The 17,447-nt window shown below is 38.3% G+C and overlaps 1 protein-coding gene across 1 annotated transcript in view; it reads left to right on the forward strand.

Annotated features, from left to right (window-relative positions):
• FRMD3 (FERM domain containing 3) overlaps positions 1 to 17,447 on the forward strand; it is a 152,874-nt gene that overhangs the window by 98,435 nt on the left and 36,992 nt on the right. Inside the window, exons 5-6 of the mRNA XM_048080519.2 lie at positions 5,021 to 5,118; positions 6,316 to 6,439. Coding sequence (XP_047936476.1) covers positions 5,021 to 5,118; positions 6,316 to 6,439 — 222 coding nt within the window. The remainder of the gene's footprint in view (positions 1 to 5,020; positions 5,119 to 6,315; positions 6,440 to 17,447) is intronic.

Genomic DNA, 17,447 nt, shown 5'->3' on the forward strand with positions numbered 1-17,447 from the left:
GTGTCTGTTGGCTGGAAAGATTGTGGGAACACTGGGAGAAATGCCTGCAACTGGAATAAAATGAGTGTAGTGACTTGAGCACAAGAAAAAAAACCAACACTGTGTGGACAAACCACAGATTTTGATTATGGGAAAGCTTTCTTTCCTCATTGAACAACTTAAAATAGGTAAAAACAGGCAGTTAAACAATTAGAAACATGGTTTCTGTGGGTCAAAAATACTGCCTGAAAACAGGCAGTTAAACAATTAGAAACATGGTTTCTGTGGGTCAAAAATACTGCCTGAAAACAAGAACTGATATTGCTGACCCTCCACCTGTAGAAAGGACTTGGCTAACTTAGAGTTGTCATCTGTATTGTAAACAGATGATAGATGGAAATGAGGTTATTCAGTGTTAGACAACTGTGAACATAAATGCTAGAAGCATATGTTTGCTGCCTTGTTGGTAAGCCTGAGTATTTAGATAAGGCTGTAAATCAGGCTATAAAGTTGTGCTAGGGCTTAGAAGAAACACAGCAGTGGTGGAAGGGCATGAAAAGCAGTAAAACAGATCTGAATCTGTTGGTTATTTCTGTTAAGTGTAGGCAATTTTAAGTACGTACATAAACCTTATTGAAGTCAGCAGTCAGGTGCACATTCGTAGGTCTTTGATGATCTAGGACATAAATTACTTTAGGAGGATTATAGGAAGTGTCTGAGGCGGAGACAACCTATTGCAAAGCTTACAACTTCAGTGTTCAGTCCCAAGCACATACATCTCTCTCATTTGAGAGAACTCCATAATGTCTAGGATTTGTTCCAAGCTGCCCTTGTTGCTTTGCCTGAAGAAGATGAACCGTGTCACATGCAGCTTGCTGTGTGGGTGATCTCTGAAAAAAAGGCATTTAAACTCCAGTTCTGGTTTGCATGGGTATTCTGTATTCTTCTGCCCTCCTTGTAAGTTCAAGTGTTTCCCTTGTGTCCCAGCCAACAATTTCTCCAGGCTCCACTGGGAACCATGCTCTGTGCCTCTTTTCCCCTCTTAACTGATGCCTTCTGTCTTAGAAATGGCTTTTTTTCTAGAATTGAAGTAATTCTCTGAAAGTAGAATTTAGAACTGTTTGAACAAGTATTTTAAAGACATCAGAAAGGCCAAACCTAGTTTTCTCTACCTGGATTTCAATGGTCAAATTCAGTCAGCAACTCAGTAGCACAGAAACTTAGTGGCAGAAAAAAAAATAAATTTTAGTACTCTTATTTCAAGAATTATGAACGTAATAAGAAGGTACGTGAACAATTCAACAGATCCCACCCCCAAAACAACTTTGCAAAAACTTTGCAAAACCAACCCCATTTTATTTATGGGAAGAAAATAAATAGAGCTTCTTTCTCAGACTAGCTAGCATTATGAATTATACATTTTAAAGAAAAATGAATCACATCTGTGGCCCACTTCTGTGACAGAAGCTGGCCTACATGATGGCTTGAGTTCACCTGAATTATTTCAGGGCTATCATTTGGAAGAAACAGCTCTGAGGCAGATGTTATTTTCTGTAAAGTTAGGTCTTATGTCCTGGTTTGGTTGTATGTTCTCTGCTTACTCTTATGTATTTGCTGTTGACATACATCTCAGCAAAAGTTGAATATATACTTCTGTTTTGACAGTTTTTACAGATAGGAAATATTCCCTAGTTTGTCAGTGAGACAAAACAAGACAAGGAGAATGGTGTTATATTAAACTTACAGAGAAAAAAAAAAAGTCATAATGGAAAGTTTCAGCAACTTTTTAATTCTGATTTTTTTGTAGTTGTTGTTCTGAACAGCTTACAAAACCAGTGATTTATTTGGGAGTGATGGATAATAATACCTTTTTGTTAGTTCCATGTAACTGGCAACAATGCATATGTTGAGAATTTAGATCGAAATAGTAAGGATTACTTTTTATAGTAATGAAGCTCACTTCCAGGGAGTAAATTTTAGTACTTCAATATTGTGGACAGGCCTAAGCAAGAAAACAGTATAATAACTGTATTTATTCCTATTTGATTTATATGGGGAGAAAAAAGAAGCATTTTTTGTTTAAGATTAGCTCAGATTAGTGAGATTATTCTGGATGTAGAACAAGGATATTGAGGATCTTTGATCCTGGCCAGCAACAAACTATTTTCTTAGAAATGTCACAAGTATGCACACTCCCACCCAAACACCCATGTTCATCTATATAGAATTTTAGTGGAATGCACAGAAATGTTGTTTTTGGTGTCATTCTGTGGAGTTTCTGTTGGTGCTGCTATTGTTTTTGATTCTAAGTGCCAGTAATATCATAGTGATCCATCACAAACTCTTGTATTTAGTGCTGTCCCTCTGTATTAAAGAAACAGGTTTTGAATTCTGTAAAATTCATGTATGTGTGTTTTGGGACTTGTCATAAAATAACCCTCTATTTGAGGGAGAGGGAATCCCTACCATCTCAGTTCAGGAACCTAACTTATGATTTATTGCTTTGCATTAAAGGGAGGGGTGGGGAGGGAGGGAGGGAGAGAGAGAGAGAGAGAGAGAGAGAGAGTCTGATTCTTGAATAGGTGCTTTGAGTCAGTTCCCAAAGGTTTTCCATTCTCCCTGGGCTGTGAAGATAATGGCCTGTAATAAATGGCTCAGATTTGGCAGTATTGGTGAATAGCCCTATTGCACAGGATTGAATTTATTTTAAAGCTTATTTTTTGTTCTTATAAATAGCCATATATGCGTAGAAAGGTAACAGTTCATAGTGCTTGCTCCCATCCATACAGCCAAAGCCTCTCATCTCAGACAGATATCTGTACATCAGGTTGGAAGCAGTGGGCTACTATGTTTCTCCACAGTCCTGTTTACTTTCAAATATCCTTATAGTAGTTTTCAAACTCAGAAACAATCAATGTGCAGCATCTTTGGAGAACTGTTGACCTTACAACTTGGCTAGCAAGACGTGCTGTGAAACCTTGTGATGCCCCTTTCATAGGTGGCTTTTTCATCATTTTTTAAAAGGCGAAATGTCCTCAACCTAATGGTCATTCTTCAGAGAACTGCAACCTGATCTTTCACCCTGGCAAAACTTAGCAGAGGTTTTAGGACTGGGGAGTGTTCATTTGTCTGAGTTTCGTGTGGTATCTGTATGAATATACTTTTTCAGTAGAGTAGAATCATTCAGGTTGGAAAAGACCTCTAAGACTGTTTAGTCCAGCCTTTAACCTAGTACTAATGTCCACCACTAAACCATGCTATGAAGTTCTAAATCTACACTTTTCTTGAAGACCTCCAGGGATGGTGACTCAACCACTTCCCTGGGCAGCCTATTCCAATGCCTAACAACTCTTTAAGGAAATAAATTTCTTTTATTATCCAACCTAAACCTCCTCTAGTGCAACTTGAGGCCATTTCCCCTTGTCTTATCACTTGGTGCTCTGGAGAAGAGCACCTTGATACAACCTCTTTTAAGGTGATTGTAAAGTACAAGAAGGTCTCCCTGAGCTTTCTTTGCCTCAAGCTACACAAACCCAGCTCCCTCAGCCACTGCTCATAAGACTTTTTCTCTAGACCCTTCACCAGTTTTGTTGCCCTTCTTTGGTATGGTGTCATTGCAGATAAGGAATTTTTACTGCCTCCCACTGCGGTCTTTAGTTCATCCCAGTGCAAGTAAATTCTCTTCTGGGAACTACACACACAGTAGCAGTACTAAATTATGGGAGTGAAATAAAGATCTGTTACTGGGTGCTGATTTCAAGAAAAAAACACAGGTATTGCCAAAAAAAAATAAAAAAGGCCTTGAAGAACAAGATTCTTGTAAGAGTTTGTAATACTGCAGCTCAGTGAAGGGATGCTTTCACACTAAGAACAAGTTGCTTTTCTTTGTGGTACAAACTAGTTTTTCTGTGTCATTTAGTAACAGTCTAAAGAAAGGAGGCAAACTTCACTTGTCCTTCAGATAATACTTCCAGTCTTGCTCAAATCTGCAACTCACTTTATACTTCAGATAAGCTACCTGGTACAGGAATTTATGGTACACACAGAACAAAGCAACTTGGGCAAAATATGTCTGACACCAGCGTTATTGGTAAAGTACATTTTTATTGGCTACACTGTAGCTCAAGGTTGGACAGGACTCCCGGCATCAGGGAACATGTTGCAAGATTTACTGAAGCTGCTGAATCTGCTAAAACCCTCATGTTAGTTGACTTTATCAGGCTAAAGCAATGCCCAAATGATGTCTCTTCCCAGATGGGCAAGGCTGCTGCGTGGCCCAGCTGTATGCAGCGAGGTGGCTGGGAAAGGAGCTGTGGGTGCCTGACTGGGCCTCGCACCAGGCCGTGTCTGCTGACCAGGCCTGCGGCACGGCTCTACAGGATGGAAAGCAGAGGAGAAAGTGATGGCCTCCTGGCTGTTCCTCTCCCCTTGCTATTGTGGCAGGAGGCAGAGGGCAGCAGGAATGAGCCGTTTCTTGTCTCCTTATCAGTTCTGCTCTGTGAGGAAAAGCTCAGAGAGGAAGGGAGCTGGCAGCTCCCTCAGACAGGTCTCTGATGCCCCACAGTGCCGCTGGGCCCAGGGAGTCTCTGCTGCCTCAAAATTTCATCTAGGATTAAAGAAAGGCAGAGAAATAAATTGTTCCCACAGTGGTCACTATGCTATTTTGTCTGCAGTGATAGAGAAAGGTTACTTCTTGTGTAAAACTGTTTTTAACGAGAGAGGGTATGCTCAAGAAAAATAGAATTACTATAATTTATTTCACATTATTAATGAGCATTGTAATAGCAGTATGTTTCTAATCAAATACTCTCCATACTATCTCATAGTGGGTTTTTGTTACTTCTGCTGCCATTGCTTCATTTTTCATGAGAAAAATCTTGTCTAAGGTTTTTTTTTTTCCTATGATTACACATTACCTTTTTCCTGCCATTTAAGGTGGCAAAAGAAAGATTCAAAATAGGTGTACAAATGGTTTCAGTTAAGTCTGTTAAGGAAAGATGCCACAATTTCCTTTCTTATTTTTATTTTAATAATATTTCAGATACCTCTTATACCTACAAATAAAAAGGGACATATTCCATGGCCGTTTGCTGTGTTCTTTTTCTGATGCTGCCTACCTGGGTGCCTGTATTGTCCAAGGTAAGTAAAAGGAGGAGGTTTGCGAGAAATAATTCGTAACTCTTAGAAGTGATCAGAGTAAAGAGAAATGCAAAGCTGGTGTGGGGATATAACTAACAATAATTTTTTGTTTTTAGTAGTACTATTTCCCTACATTGATAGGCACTCTAAGGTTTTTAAATAATTTGGCTATTTAGCCAGCTTAAAACAAACTGGAACTTAAAACAAACAAGCCTCCCAAAAAACCAAACAAATAAACCCTCCACAACTGGTTGTCTTAGCATTTAAGTGAAAAAATGTGGCATAAGTGTTAGATTCCAGTTAAAAAGAAAACAAAATTCTATTCTTTCACTGTCCTGAATGTAAATATAAGTTCCAATTGAACTAAGCAGTAAAAAGTTCTGTTCAGTGACATTTCTTGTGGTAAAGATAACCTCTGTGATGGTGAAATCCCTCACAAAAGTGGTAGACACAATTTGAGGATATAGACCTTTTTTCTCTTTCTCCATCATTTCCTGAAGGCAAAATTGAGATAAGTATCTTGGATTGCATTCAGGAAAATAGCTAGATGTCCTATTAGGCACTTCATATGTGTGCAAGTCCTTTTTATCCTGCCTTCACATGAATGAAGCTCTTAATGCATTATAAGGTTTGCTTATCCAAAACAAAATCAAGTCTAGACCGTATTAAAAGAGGCTTATCTAAAAAAAAAAAAAAAAAAAAAAAAGACACCAAATGCCTCATTTGAGTATCTAAAGGATCATCTTGTAGAAGAGGAATAAGATACTCTGGGACATCTTTAAATAATGGTACAGACTGTGTTTCTTTGCTGGAACTGAATTAAACCAGTCTGTGTCAGCGGGGATAAATTGCTGTAGAAAAGAGGATAGTCTGGGGTACATAATTTTAGTTTTGCCTGGTACCAGAATGATGAGTAGTGAAAGGGGGAAGGTTTCCTATGTTTGCTTTATAGACTGTGTTTTTGCCAAAGCAGATATTTTAAGATTGCTAGTTACTTCTGCAGTTAATAAAACATGAAATTTGCTTGAAACTCAGAGATTGAAGTTTCAGTTAACTACCAGTTCTTCAAAGTAGATTTCTTCAGAGCTGCTGCATTCTTACTGACCCCGAATTACACTTTTTACTATCTTTTTTTTCTTATTAACTAACATTGCAATTGATTTTTTCCATTCTGTTTTGTATTTTGGATCTATTTAGCTGAGCTTGGTGATTACGATCCTGATGAACACCCAGAGAATTACATCAGTGACTTCAAGATTTTTCCCAAGCAGTCACAAAAGCTTGAGAAGAAAATAGCTGAAATACATAAAAATGAATGCAGGTAAATAAGAATGCTGCTTAGTAAAGTCCGCTAGGGGTTACTTTTATCTGTTTCTACATAGTGTGTATTAACTTAGGAGGGTTTGTTCCTTTGATTATAACTGGTGCTCTAGCAATGTGTTGTCTAAGATGCTGTATTTGAAAATTCAGTTTCAGCTTAGTGTTTTTTCTTTTCCTGTTAACCTTCATCAATCACAGCTGATTCCTACATGTGTACTGGTAAATTAGACCGTATTTGTTTGAAATGTAGATCTGGTTAGTGTGAATGTCTCATGAGTGCTGCTGAAGTTGATTAATGGAGCGACATCTTTCAGTTAGGGATCACAGTTATGTAGAAGACTTTTGCTGTGAAATTTCTGTATGTAATGCAATTACAGAATTCTTGATAGATACTGAAACTGTAATTAAGTCATATCACAGTTTGTTAAGAGTGGTGAATTGTACAGAAATGTGTTTAGATAAATCCTTTGGGAGACAAGAGAGATGAAAATCAAAACTATACACGTTCTTTTTCTGAACCTAAGCTTACAATCAAGTTACAAAGAGGAATGGGTAGAGATAGATTAATCGCTCTTCAGCTGTCAAAGTTGAATGTGTCCCTGAATATCATGTTTCAGAAGAGAAGTACCAGTGCTTTGTGCAACTGTACCACCTTCAGGATTGTCAACGAATAGCATGCACAGTAGTAGAGACAGAATTTTGATACCCCAGTCATTTTGCTTAGTAGAGGATGGTCCTCGGAGAACCAGGAGAGGAATAGGATGTGAAGAAAATAAAATAAAAGCAGCAAGTTATTATATAAAGTAGAAGGGTTTTTTTTGTTTTGTTTTTAATTCAAAGATTATGAGGCTCTTTGCACTTTCTTAAAACACCTATGTATTATTTTCATATTGCTAAATATGCAAATGCTTTGCTTACTTATGTGAATACTACTTATACAAAAATAGGCTTGTGAGTCACCAAAATCTCTGAGAAAAACAAATGGAAAATTCCTTTTCAGAGGAGCTAAAGTACAAAGCATGGCTTTTCAGGAGTCTATTATATATGTTGTTCGAGCACAAATGCAACTATATAGACAGCAACTGTGTTAGTGTTAATGTCCCCCTTTTTTCTTCCCCAAATTTCTGTGTTTTGCTTATATTTCTTTCAGTAAAACAATGTTTTAAGTGGTAAAACTGTGGATAATATTTTTAGTGAGGTCCAGGCTGAACTTTTTTACAGATCCAGAGAAACACTGTTTAAAAAAAAAAAACACACAAAAAAAAAAAACAAAAAACAACTCTTACTTTAAGTACTGTTCCATACAGTGGCTGCAGCTTTCCAAAGGCTAAATTCAACCTTTAGAAAGCAAGATCTTTCATCAATTAAGCTATGGTGAAATTGAAAAGATTTTGATCAATTCAGTTTTGCAAGAACAGACTAGTCCTTTATTTAAAGTTAGGAGAGGGTAAGGAAGGCTTGTTAGAAGAAGCTGTTTTTTTTTGTTGTTTGTTTTGTTTTGTTTTTAATAACCCTGGGAGTAGAGGTATTTTTCCAGTTGTATTTTTCCCTTGTGCATAATTTTGCCAATCCATTGTGAATTTAACCAGCTAGCTTCTCTATTTTGAATAACCAGGTGTATTTTTAAGCTCATTTTTTAATCAACTTGCCTGATTAGTGTAGTATCCCTAATCCTGTGACAGTGCATTTTATAAGCCTTTGCACAGCCCCCTCTGGGATTCTGCTGATGTCCATTCCTGGCCTCCATTCCTCTCGCCACTGCCTGATCACCAGGTGAGGATGTCCTCTGAACTTTTTTTAATATTCTTGGTGATGGAATTTTCAAGCAGATTGTATCAGGCCCCTTTTCTTTGCCTGCAAATCTGCTGATTCCTTCAGAGCCCCAGGAGGTGTCTGAGGCAGAGCTCTAATTTATAGCAGCTCTCTCCTCCTATATCACATTTCCATGTCTGTGTTGCTAATTCTCTGTTCTAGGTTTTCAACCAATTTGTGCACTATTAATGTTAGACTTTGTGGTTCATATCTCTTTTGAGTCCCCGTGAAGTGTTTTCTTCCCTCTCCCTTCTTCCCCCCTCCTTTAATTTTTTTTTCCTTACATCAGCACACAGTGTTCCTTAAATATTTGTCTATCTACAAAGACAGTTTGAGAGCTGTCTGCATAACTACTTTCTGGTCCTGGCAGTTTGCTGCTTTAGCCCTGTCTTCCCATAATTGAACACCCTATTACTTTTTTTACATCAAACATTCAGTTGTCACATAAAAGTTTTACCTTTTTCCGGGTATTTAATTCCTTGGATATCCGTTCTAGGAGTACAAATGAATAGAACATACCTGTCATATAATGAACCATATACAGAAAAGTCCGGTGCTAAATGATCAGATTCCAGTATCTAAATGGAAAAGATGATTAGAAAAACCACTGAACTTGCAAGCTTCTATTTCTTATTGATCAGCACATGTGTTTCACTGTATTCAGCAAGTAGAATTTTTCTGATAAGTATTAATATTTTTGCTGCTCAATGAGTATTGTTAAAATGCTGAAGAAGGTTCCCAGGCCTTTTTTAAAAAAAGACATTTGAGTCACATGTTAGCTAATATGAGAGCAGAAGAGACTGAGAGCCATTTTAGTCTAACTGTCCTTTGGCTAACTTCAGAAGAGTTACTTCTGAGTATCAGTACTGCAGGTGAATCTGTTTCTTCATTTTCTTCACATATGTAAATAGGCAAAGATCACAGCATCTGTTCCTTGCAGCAGGTTCCTGTGTAATCAAAGCCATATGGCTTGGAAGAGGACAGTTCTTGACTGAATCCTATCTCAGCATTGTCATCCTCAAAGACTATTTACTGGGGACATCTTCAGTTCTACAGCATAATGGAAGAATTTGCCTTCTGAAAGACACATGAGAATAGTGAGGGGAATGTCTGGGAAGCAGCGATTGGGTATTCTTGACAGTTGCCAGTGACTTAGTGACTCACTTTGTGTCATTCAGAAGTCTTGTTCTTACTAGTTGAAACAGATGTATGACATGGTGCTCCTATTTCTCATTCTGCTTACCTGTGAAAACATCACTGGATTTTAGCAAAATGCAGCCTTTCCTATGACCTTCCTTTGCACCTGGTTGCAAAAATTATAAATGTGACAGACAGACAAACGTATGACAGCTTCATTGTGCTGTGATTAATTGTCTTGTGGATTTTGATCAGTTATTCTTCCCTCATTGTGAAAGGAAGAGGTGCAGGAATAACCTAATTGAACATTACCAGTGGTTGGGCAACACACCTGCTGTGATTTCATATTCTCATTTTTCTGTCATTCCAATAAAGACCTCTTTTGAAACGTGGCATACTGCTGAGAGAAGGAGAAATAATGGTCCTTCAACTTAACACCTTAGATTGTGTGAGGATGCATTAGGAATTGACATGACTTGAGGCTTGTTCTTAAATGAATTCAAAGTTGATTTGAATGTTATGTGTTTGGGTATGAATATAATAGAGCAGAGCTACTGAACTCATAGCTACTTGCATTTCTGTTTACCCGTCACTCCTAACAGATTGGAAGAGATTTGGGCCATAAAAATCTAGATATTCTGTGAGTATATTCTGGTATACTTTCTTCTTCAAGTGAAATGAATGATAACATACCTCCCTGGGTTGTTAATTTTCATGTCCTTTATCCCTTTCATTTAGACAAGTGCAAGTATTCATAAGGCCGCATTGTAAATAACATCAGTGAAAACAATCCCAGTTAAAAATTACTTTTAGTTTTTGCTTAACTTCTGAGGAAAAGTATATGGAATCACATGTGCAGTTCTCAAACATTTTGGCAGTATCAAAGATATTTAATGCACTCTACTGTGCTCATTGTATATAGATGTAGCTTATTTTTATTTCTAGTCACCAGTTTAACAAAAGTATATTGAAGAATACTGTATAGATTTGGGGGAGTGGGGGAAGGAACAAAACCACAAAAAATAATCTGTCAAGTGAGGTTAGGTAGAATCATGAAATCTTGATAGAGGAGAGGGAAGATAAGTGAAAGGTTATTTCATCAAGTGTAAGGAGAGGGACGACTAAGATTACTGTTTTTTTTTTTTTCATTTTTTTTTGGTATAAGATCACTCAGGTGATCTTTTTTTTTTTTTCCCCCAACCCTCTTTTTATTTGGAAGATATGCAATGAAAGTACTCAGTGGTTGAAACTAAAGATTTTTTTTTGTATCCTACCTGAAGATTCATTTTTTCCTACTTCTGATATGAAATATAAACCATGTAGTTTATATGAGTGTATTATGTAAACAGTCATTAATTTATCCGAAAGCCCTAAGTAAACATTAACTTTGCCCATTAAATTATGGAATTACATGACCAATTCAAATGGGTGTTTCTCAGGCTGATTTCATAGGTAAATTAAAGTTATTTATTGTTGCTCTGGGTAGCTGGTGTGGATACAGGCTCAAGGGAATTGAGTTCTGCTGAGTGGCTGTTTTCTCTGTTGTGTATATCAAATACTCCAGATTTTGCAAAAGTTGAATGTGGGAGAAAGTCTTTCGGGAGAAGGGGAAGTTTCCTCTGAGGGTGTGAAATCACTGCCATGTTCTGTTATTAATTATCTGAACAGAAAATTAAACTTTTAAGCTAAAGTGTAGCATTTTCTTGAAAACCAGAGTAGTTTGTCTTCGATCCAAGTTAAAAGAGAAGTATTGTTTAAATCTGATTTGAAAGGCATATAATATCTACACTGTAGCTATGCAATGGTGACTTGAGCCTTTTTAACTTGACCCCACCACTCTGACTCCTTATACCCTTTACCGTACCATCAGATACCATGGATGCTCACATTCTGGTGTCAGCAGGAGTACAGGATTTCCCATTGGAAATCCACCCATCTGTGGTGATGTGGCTTTCCAGCTCTTCTGGGAGCTGTCAGTGGAGCCACTGGCAAGCACAACTACAAATGTTACTGTCAGAGTATATTCTGAAAGCCTATCTTGGAAGGCTTGGCAAGGGTTTCTAGAAAGTGTTTCCCTTTGGGGTTGTTAATATCATTTGATCCAAGATTAAAGCAGCTTGTTGCATGCGATTCAATTCATGAAAAAATGGTAAAACTGAATTCCCATTTAGTAAGTCTGGAATAAGCTGGATCTTGTATACCATTTAAGAGCTTCTTACAATTAAAAGTACATATTATCTGCTTTTATGCACTTAGAGCTAGCACCACACTCATCTACACTTTACTTTTAGCTTCTTGTACCACCCTAATCACATTGGTATCCAATGGCCTCATACACTGGAAGGGAATCCAATCAGAATGACATACATTATGCTCCAAAACTTGCAAGTCATGCCATAGGAGGCAGAAGCCAGTTGGCTGGGGACCTAGCATCTGTTGCCATTTACATGGAGAGGGAGGAGTTTGCAAAAGAGCAGCATTTGGGCTACAGCACCAACAGATGACTTCCAGGCTTAAGGAGCCAAAGTCTTTGTAGTTCTCATCTATGCAAAGTATACCAAGGACTTTGCAGAGGTGAGGAGGAGGAGGATGTGTTGGGGGAGTTCACACCTACATTACAACCCTGGGCTATGCTGAATGTCCTCTTCATTTCAGAATTGATAGTCTGTGCTGGCTTATTTTTTGTTTCCTGGAGTAGGCATTTTTAATTATCCATCAGGCTGTATGTTGGCACATACCACTGCAACTTCAGAATTGTCTAATTCTTTCTAACTTAACAATCTGGTATTAACATGCTGTTGTATTTGCTTTAATGGGTGGAAAAAGTTGTTTCTGTTCTGCTATATTTTCCTGTTGTATTCTTCCATTCCGTAATCCTTCTTAGCAACAGTAATTTGACTGAATTAGAGAGATGGCTGTAGTGTGTATCAATTAGAAGTTGTGTATAACAGGTTTCCCTCACCACCTGGTCCTTTCCCTGAAGAATGTTGTGTGTGCTGCATTCCTCAAAGCTTTGCTCTTCAGAAACAATTTGTTTTTTCTTACCACAGTGTGCTTAAAAACAATTAAAATTAACCAAGCAGTACCTGTAATTCTGGATGCACTTAGTGGAAAATGATAGGGGTGAGGTGCTATTTTTTGGGGTGGCTCTTTTGAGTGGCATAGAGAGCATTTCCAGCAGCTTTACGTCATGCAGCAACTTTACCTGAGCAAGATTTTTATGTAAGATGCAGTTACAGAAGTAATACACAGGAATGTAACTTCACAGACTAAACAGATGGCTTTTCCTTCCCTCCTCTCCTGTTTGCTACAATGAAAAACTAAAAGGATAGATCAATACATGTGATTTTTCTTTTAATGAGAGTTCCAAGAAGAATTCAGTAGAAGGGATAATTTACTTTAATTGAGTTTTTTATTATTATTGTTATTGTAACATTGATGGTTTTTTTTTTTTGTGTGTGTGTATGTATTTGAGTGTGTATTTCTTTTTTTTTTTTTTTTTCCCCCTGGAATTAGCAGTCATAATTGCGATCAACAAATATAGTTATTTTCTTTACCAAGCTAGTTCTTGTCGGTTTCATGGTGAGGTTTTGTTTCAGGTCCTGTGTATTTAGGATACTGCTGAATTCACTTCTATATGAATTTTCGTAATGTAGGGATTTCTTCATCAGCTGAAATCCCCCTTAATGTAGAGACTTCTTCATCAGCGTCTGCCTTTCTCTTCCCTCCCCACCACTTATTTATCTGGGAGAAAGCTCTAGGGGTTAGGTATATCTGAAACTAGCAGGATGCATCTACAGTGCTATTAGCAGCATATCTCAGTAGATGTCCCTGTATCATGGGAATAGATTTTAATTTAATTATAAATAAATAAAGATTGTATCTGCTCTATAAATTGGTGATGTTGAATAGGCTTAAAGGTTTTTGTGTCACTGAATCAGTTGTTGAAGTTGAAATAAAAATACCTAAACACAAACTTTGGAGATACTCAGTCTGATGTTTGAAGCCACACAAGTAATTAGAAATGTTGTGGCAGAAAGCCTTAAATAAGGGGCACATGTTATTACAGTGTTCAAGGTGTACAATTAAACAATAAGCATTTAATTGTCTCAGTAAAAGATGCTGATTATTGCTTTAATGCAATTATTTATTTTTTTCTCTTCTTCTCTATCTAGAACTCTATATGGAAGTATATTTTTGTAATACAAGTTCAAATTGGTATTTGGGTGTTCCATAATTTTCTAGTTGTTAGGTTTTATAAGTTCTAGCACCATCTGAGCAATTCAGCTAATTGATAATCTCTCTTTTCATATGCAGACCTGCTTTAAGTATTTTTCTCTCTCCAGATGCCTGTAGACAGGGCAGTTCTAAGTGCAATGCCATCATGTGGGGAATGTGCAAAGCCTTGTCTTGCTGTTCTGACAAGTTAAACCTGAGCCTAAAAAGCAATTTCATTTGTCAGTCTTCATTTAGTACTTTTCTCTGAAATTATCATCACAATTGTGCTATTATGTCCAACACAGCTGAAACTCTGATCATTGTATTAGACTAAGGACTAATAGACAAAGTATTACTTAGTCCTCCTTAGCACCATTATTATGACTAAAAATATTACCTGACTAAAGTCTGCTAGAATCTCCTGCTAGAATTTCCTTAAAGGAAAACTATGCAAGATTTTTAGCCCTATAATTGTGTGTTTATTGGAGTCTCAACTACCTTTAAAAAGATTTGAAGAAACACCAACAAAACCTTAGCCATGTGGTAGGTAGTTCTGAGATCAGTATATGATGTAAGTACACTTCCTAATGCTTTTAAGTAAAATTCTTTAAAGCTTTAAAAGAAATCCAGATAATCCTGTTCTGCTGAAGGATACCTTGTACAAGATCGGGGATATAAAGGATAGTGCTTCCTAGATGTGTATCCCCCTTTAAATAGTCATTGTTGCCTCTCCTGAGGCCGCAGGGAATATTGCAGGGCCGGAAAAGTGCATCTGATGGAGATTGAGCCTATGTTATATAAAGCTTTATGACTTGCGCTTTTCCCTGGTTTGAATGGAGGTGAATATTTCTAGAGGCCAGATTGTTATGTAATTTCTTATGTTCTTTGAATTACTTTTAAATACCCTACAGATCGTAAATATCCAGAAATGATTCCTACATGGGGCATGCTGAAGTCTTGTGCTGCTATTGTATTCTGCAGCTGGTAACTTTGATCAACACAGAGATGAAGCAAAAGGGTGGAGAATAGTTATGCTTTTTATTAATATCAGTAGTAGTATATTAATAGTAGTGTCTCAAAGCACTTCATAAATCAGTGAGAGAAATCACATAACATGAATGAAATGATTTGACTGATGTCATTCCAAACTAAGTTACAGAGAACGGCATTGAAAGTGCTTTTTGCTTTGCTGTTACTGCTATATAGGCTTCTGTTTATTGAAAGGAATTAATGCACGCTCTTGTGGTATTGGGTAACAGATACCTCAAAGGAAAGGTATGAAGGAGAGAAAATCCTAGAATCAGTGTGGGCAGCCAGCAAAGCAAGCAGATCATTGCTATGGCACACCCTGAAAGTATTCGCTGTTGGGCTTCCTGGCCTTTGAAATGCTTCAGGTTGGAGGCCCTCTGGGGAATAAACAAAGCTTGTACATCCTCTAGTGTGGACTCCTCATATGTCTCAAAGAAAAAGTAAAGCCTGTGCAGACTTCTCATTCTTATTAAAGTTTATGTTTGAAACTTCTATTAGGAACTTAGATTTACTGATTCCTAGCATGAATCATTAATTCATAGCTAATAGCTGTGGAGATCTAATTTCAGAAATTCCTATTTTATTATTGCTTTGGTATACAGAAACATTTCTTTGTAATGTGTTACTGGTCCTGCTCAAAATATTTGTCACTCTAGAGCTGGGTACTAGAATGGTTGCAACATACGCAAAGGGGATACGTCTCTGTTTTAATGCTGGATACACATCGAGTAAGTTGAGCCAATCACATAAGGTCAAAAGGAGTGACTGCACTTGGAGACTTTCCTGGGAGAGCTAACTACAAAATGTGGTGTTTTCACCCTGTTGGCTAGCTGAACTCCACCACACTCCTGTCTCACTCCCCCTGCTCAGCAATATGGGGAGAAAATACAATAGAAGAGGGCCCAGGGTTTGAGATAAGAACAGGGAGATCATTTGTTTGCCCATGATTAACTGTCATGGGCAAAATGGACTCATTGTAGGGAGATTGATGTAATTTATGGCCTATGACTAGTAGACTAGAACAGTGAGAAACTAAAAACACTTTCCCCCATCAACCTTCTTCTACCTCTTCCTCCTGAGTGGCACAGGGGAAAGGGGAGTGGGGGCTGTGGTCAGTCTATAGCACTTTGTCTCCACTGCTCCTCTCTGCCCCTGCTCCACGTGGGTTCCCTCCCACGGGATGCCGTCCTTCCCGAGCTGCTGCCTGTGGGCAGCCGGGTCCCCCACAGGTGGGCGGCAGCTCCCCCCAGACCCCCTGCTCCTGCGTGGGCTCCTCTCCACGGGCTGCAGCTCCGGCCCGGGGCCTGCTCCTGCGGGGGCTCTCCATGGGCCGCAGCCTCCTCCAGGCCACCTCCACCTGCTCCACCGGGGGCTCCTCCACGGGCTGCAGCGTGGAGATCTGCTCCGTGTGGGACCCATGGGCTGCAGGGGGACAGCCTGCTCCACCAGGGGCCTCTCCACAGGCCGCAGGGGAACTGCTGCTGCCTGCCTGGAGCACCTCCTGCCCTCCTGCTGCACTGACCTTGGATCTGTAGGGCTGTTTCTAAGTCCTCTCTAAGAAAGAGGCACAGCACATTTTTTTGCACAGCATTTTTTTTTCCCTTTCTTAGATCTGCTTTCCCAGAGGTGCAAACAACATAATTTATTAGCTTTGTTCTGGCCAGCAGCAGGTCCCTTTGGAGCCGGCTGGAGCTGGCTCTGCGCTGACATGGAGCAGCTGCTGGTCTCTGCTCACAGAGGCCACCCTTGCAGCCTGCTTGCTACCAAACCCTTGCCACATAAATGCAATGCAAAAGTGCGTTATCAGACAGTGTTCTGCTTTGTGCTGTTCTCTTAAGGCTTTCCCTGGTAGCCATTTGATTTGCCTGTAATCTTGTGGCATCAAACTCGTCCATGTCGTCTGCATTGTTTTCCACAGCTCTACAGCTCTTTCCACTTGACATGACAACATATAAAGACAGCATAGTTTCAGAGGTTATAAGGGAGCAGAGCATGTTAATTCTTTTTAATGCATCTCATTGTTTTAATAATTATTGTAATTTAATAGCGTTTTTCCCTTTTTTGGAAAACAACCAAAATGCCAAAACAACCAAATCCCAAATCACAGTATTCCAAATTATATGTCACTTCTCAGTGACACACAATTTGAAACTACAAGACTCATCACTTGACTTTATGCCAGCAAACAGAGGTGATAAAAATATTATTTTGTAAGATCTCATCTAATAAGCAATGAAATCATCTTGTATTTGTTTGACTTTTCACTATGCAACATAAGCAATCTAAGTAATTTAGGTTGATTTAGTTAATTTTGTCCATTTTGTGCAGTTTGTAGGTACATGGAACAAACTTGTTCTATCAGAACATAGATATTTATTAGTATTGAAAAGTGACAAACAGTCTAGAAGATACATCAAAAAGTTGATTGGACAAAACAAACATGTTTGGTTTTGTTTGTTGCTTTCATGCTCTCTTCTCCTTAAATATTTAGCTGTGTAAATGCATATTTATAATTTTTGTTCCACTTGGATACACATACTTTTCCTTTGGAAAGTGCTGAGAAAAAGACCCAAAAATGAAGGAGAAAGAAAGGCATTTCTTCTCTAATCTTTTTTTTTTTTTTTTTTTTTTTCATTTAAAAGCTAAGCACTATCAACAACACATGATCTTAATTGAAATGCAAGTAGTATAGTAGCAAGAAGGACCAAAAGCCATGAGGAAAAAGCCAAAGAATTACCATGGAATTGACTGGGAGATGAAGGGCAGTGGAGTACAAATGACCATGAGTTAAAACCTTGTAACAGAAAAGGTTA

The sequence above is a fragment of the Anser cygnoides genome, chromosome Z (assembly GCF_040182565.1).
Source record: "Anser cygnoides isolate HZ-2024a breed goose chromosome Z, Taihu_goose_T2T_genome, whole genome shotgun sequence".
Taxonomy (NCBI): domain Eukaryota; kingdom Metazoa; phylum Chordata; class Aves; order Anseriformes; family Anatidae; genus Anser; species Anser cygnoides.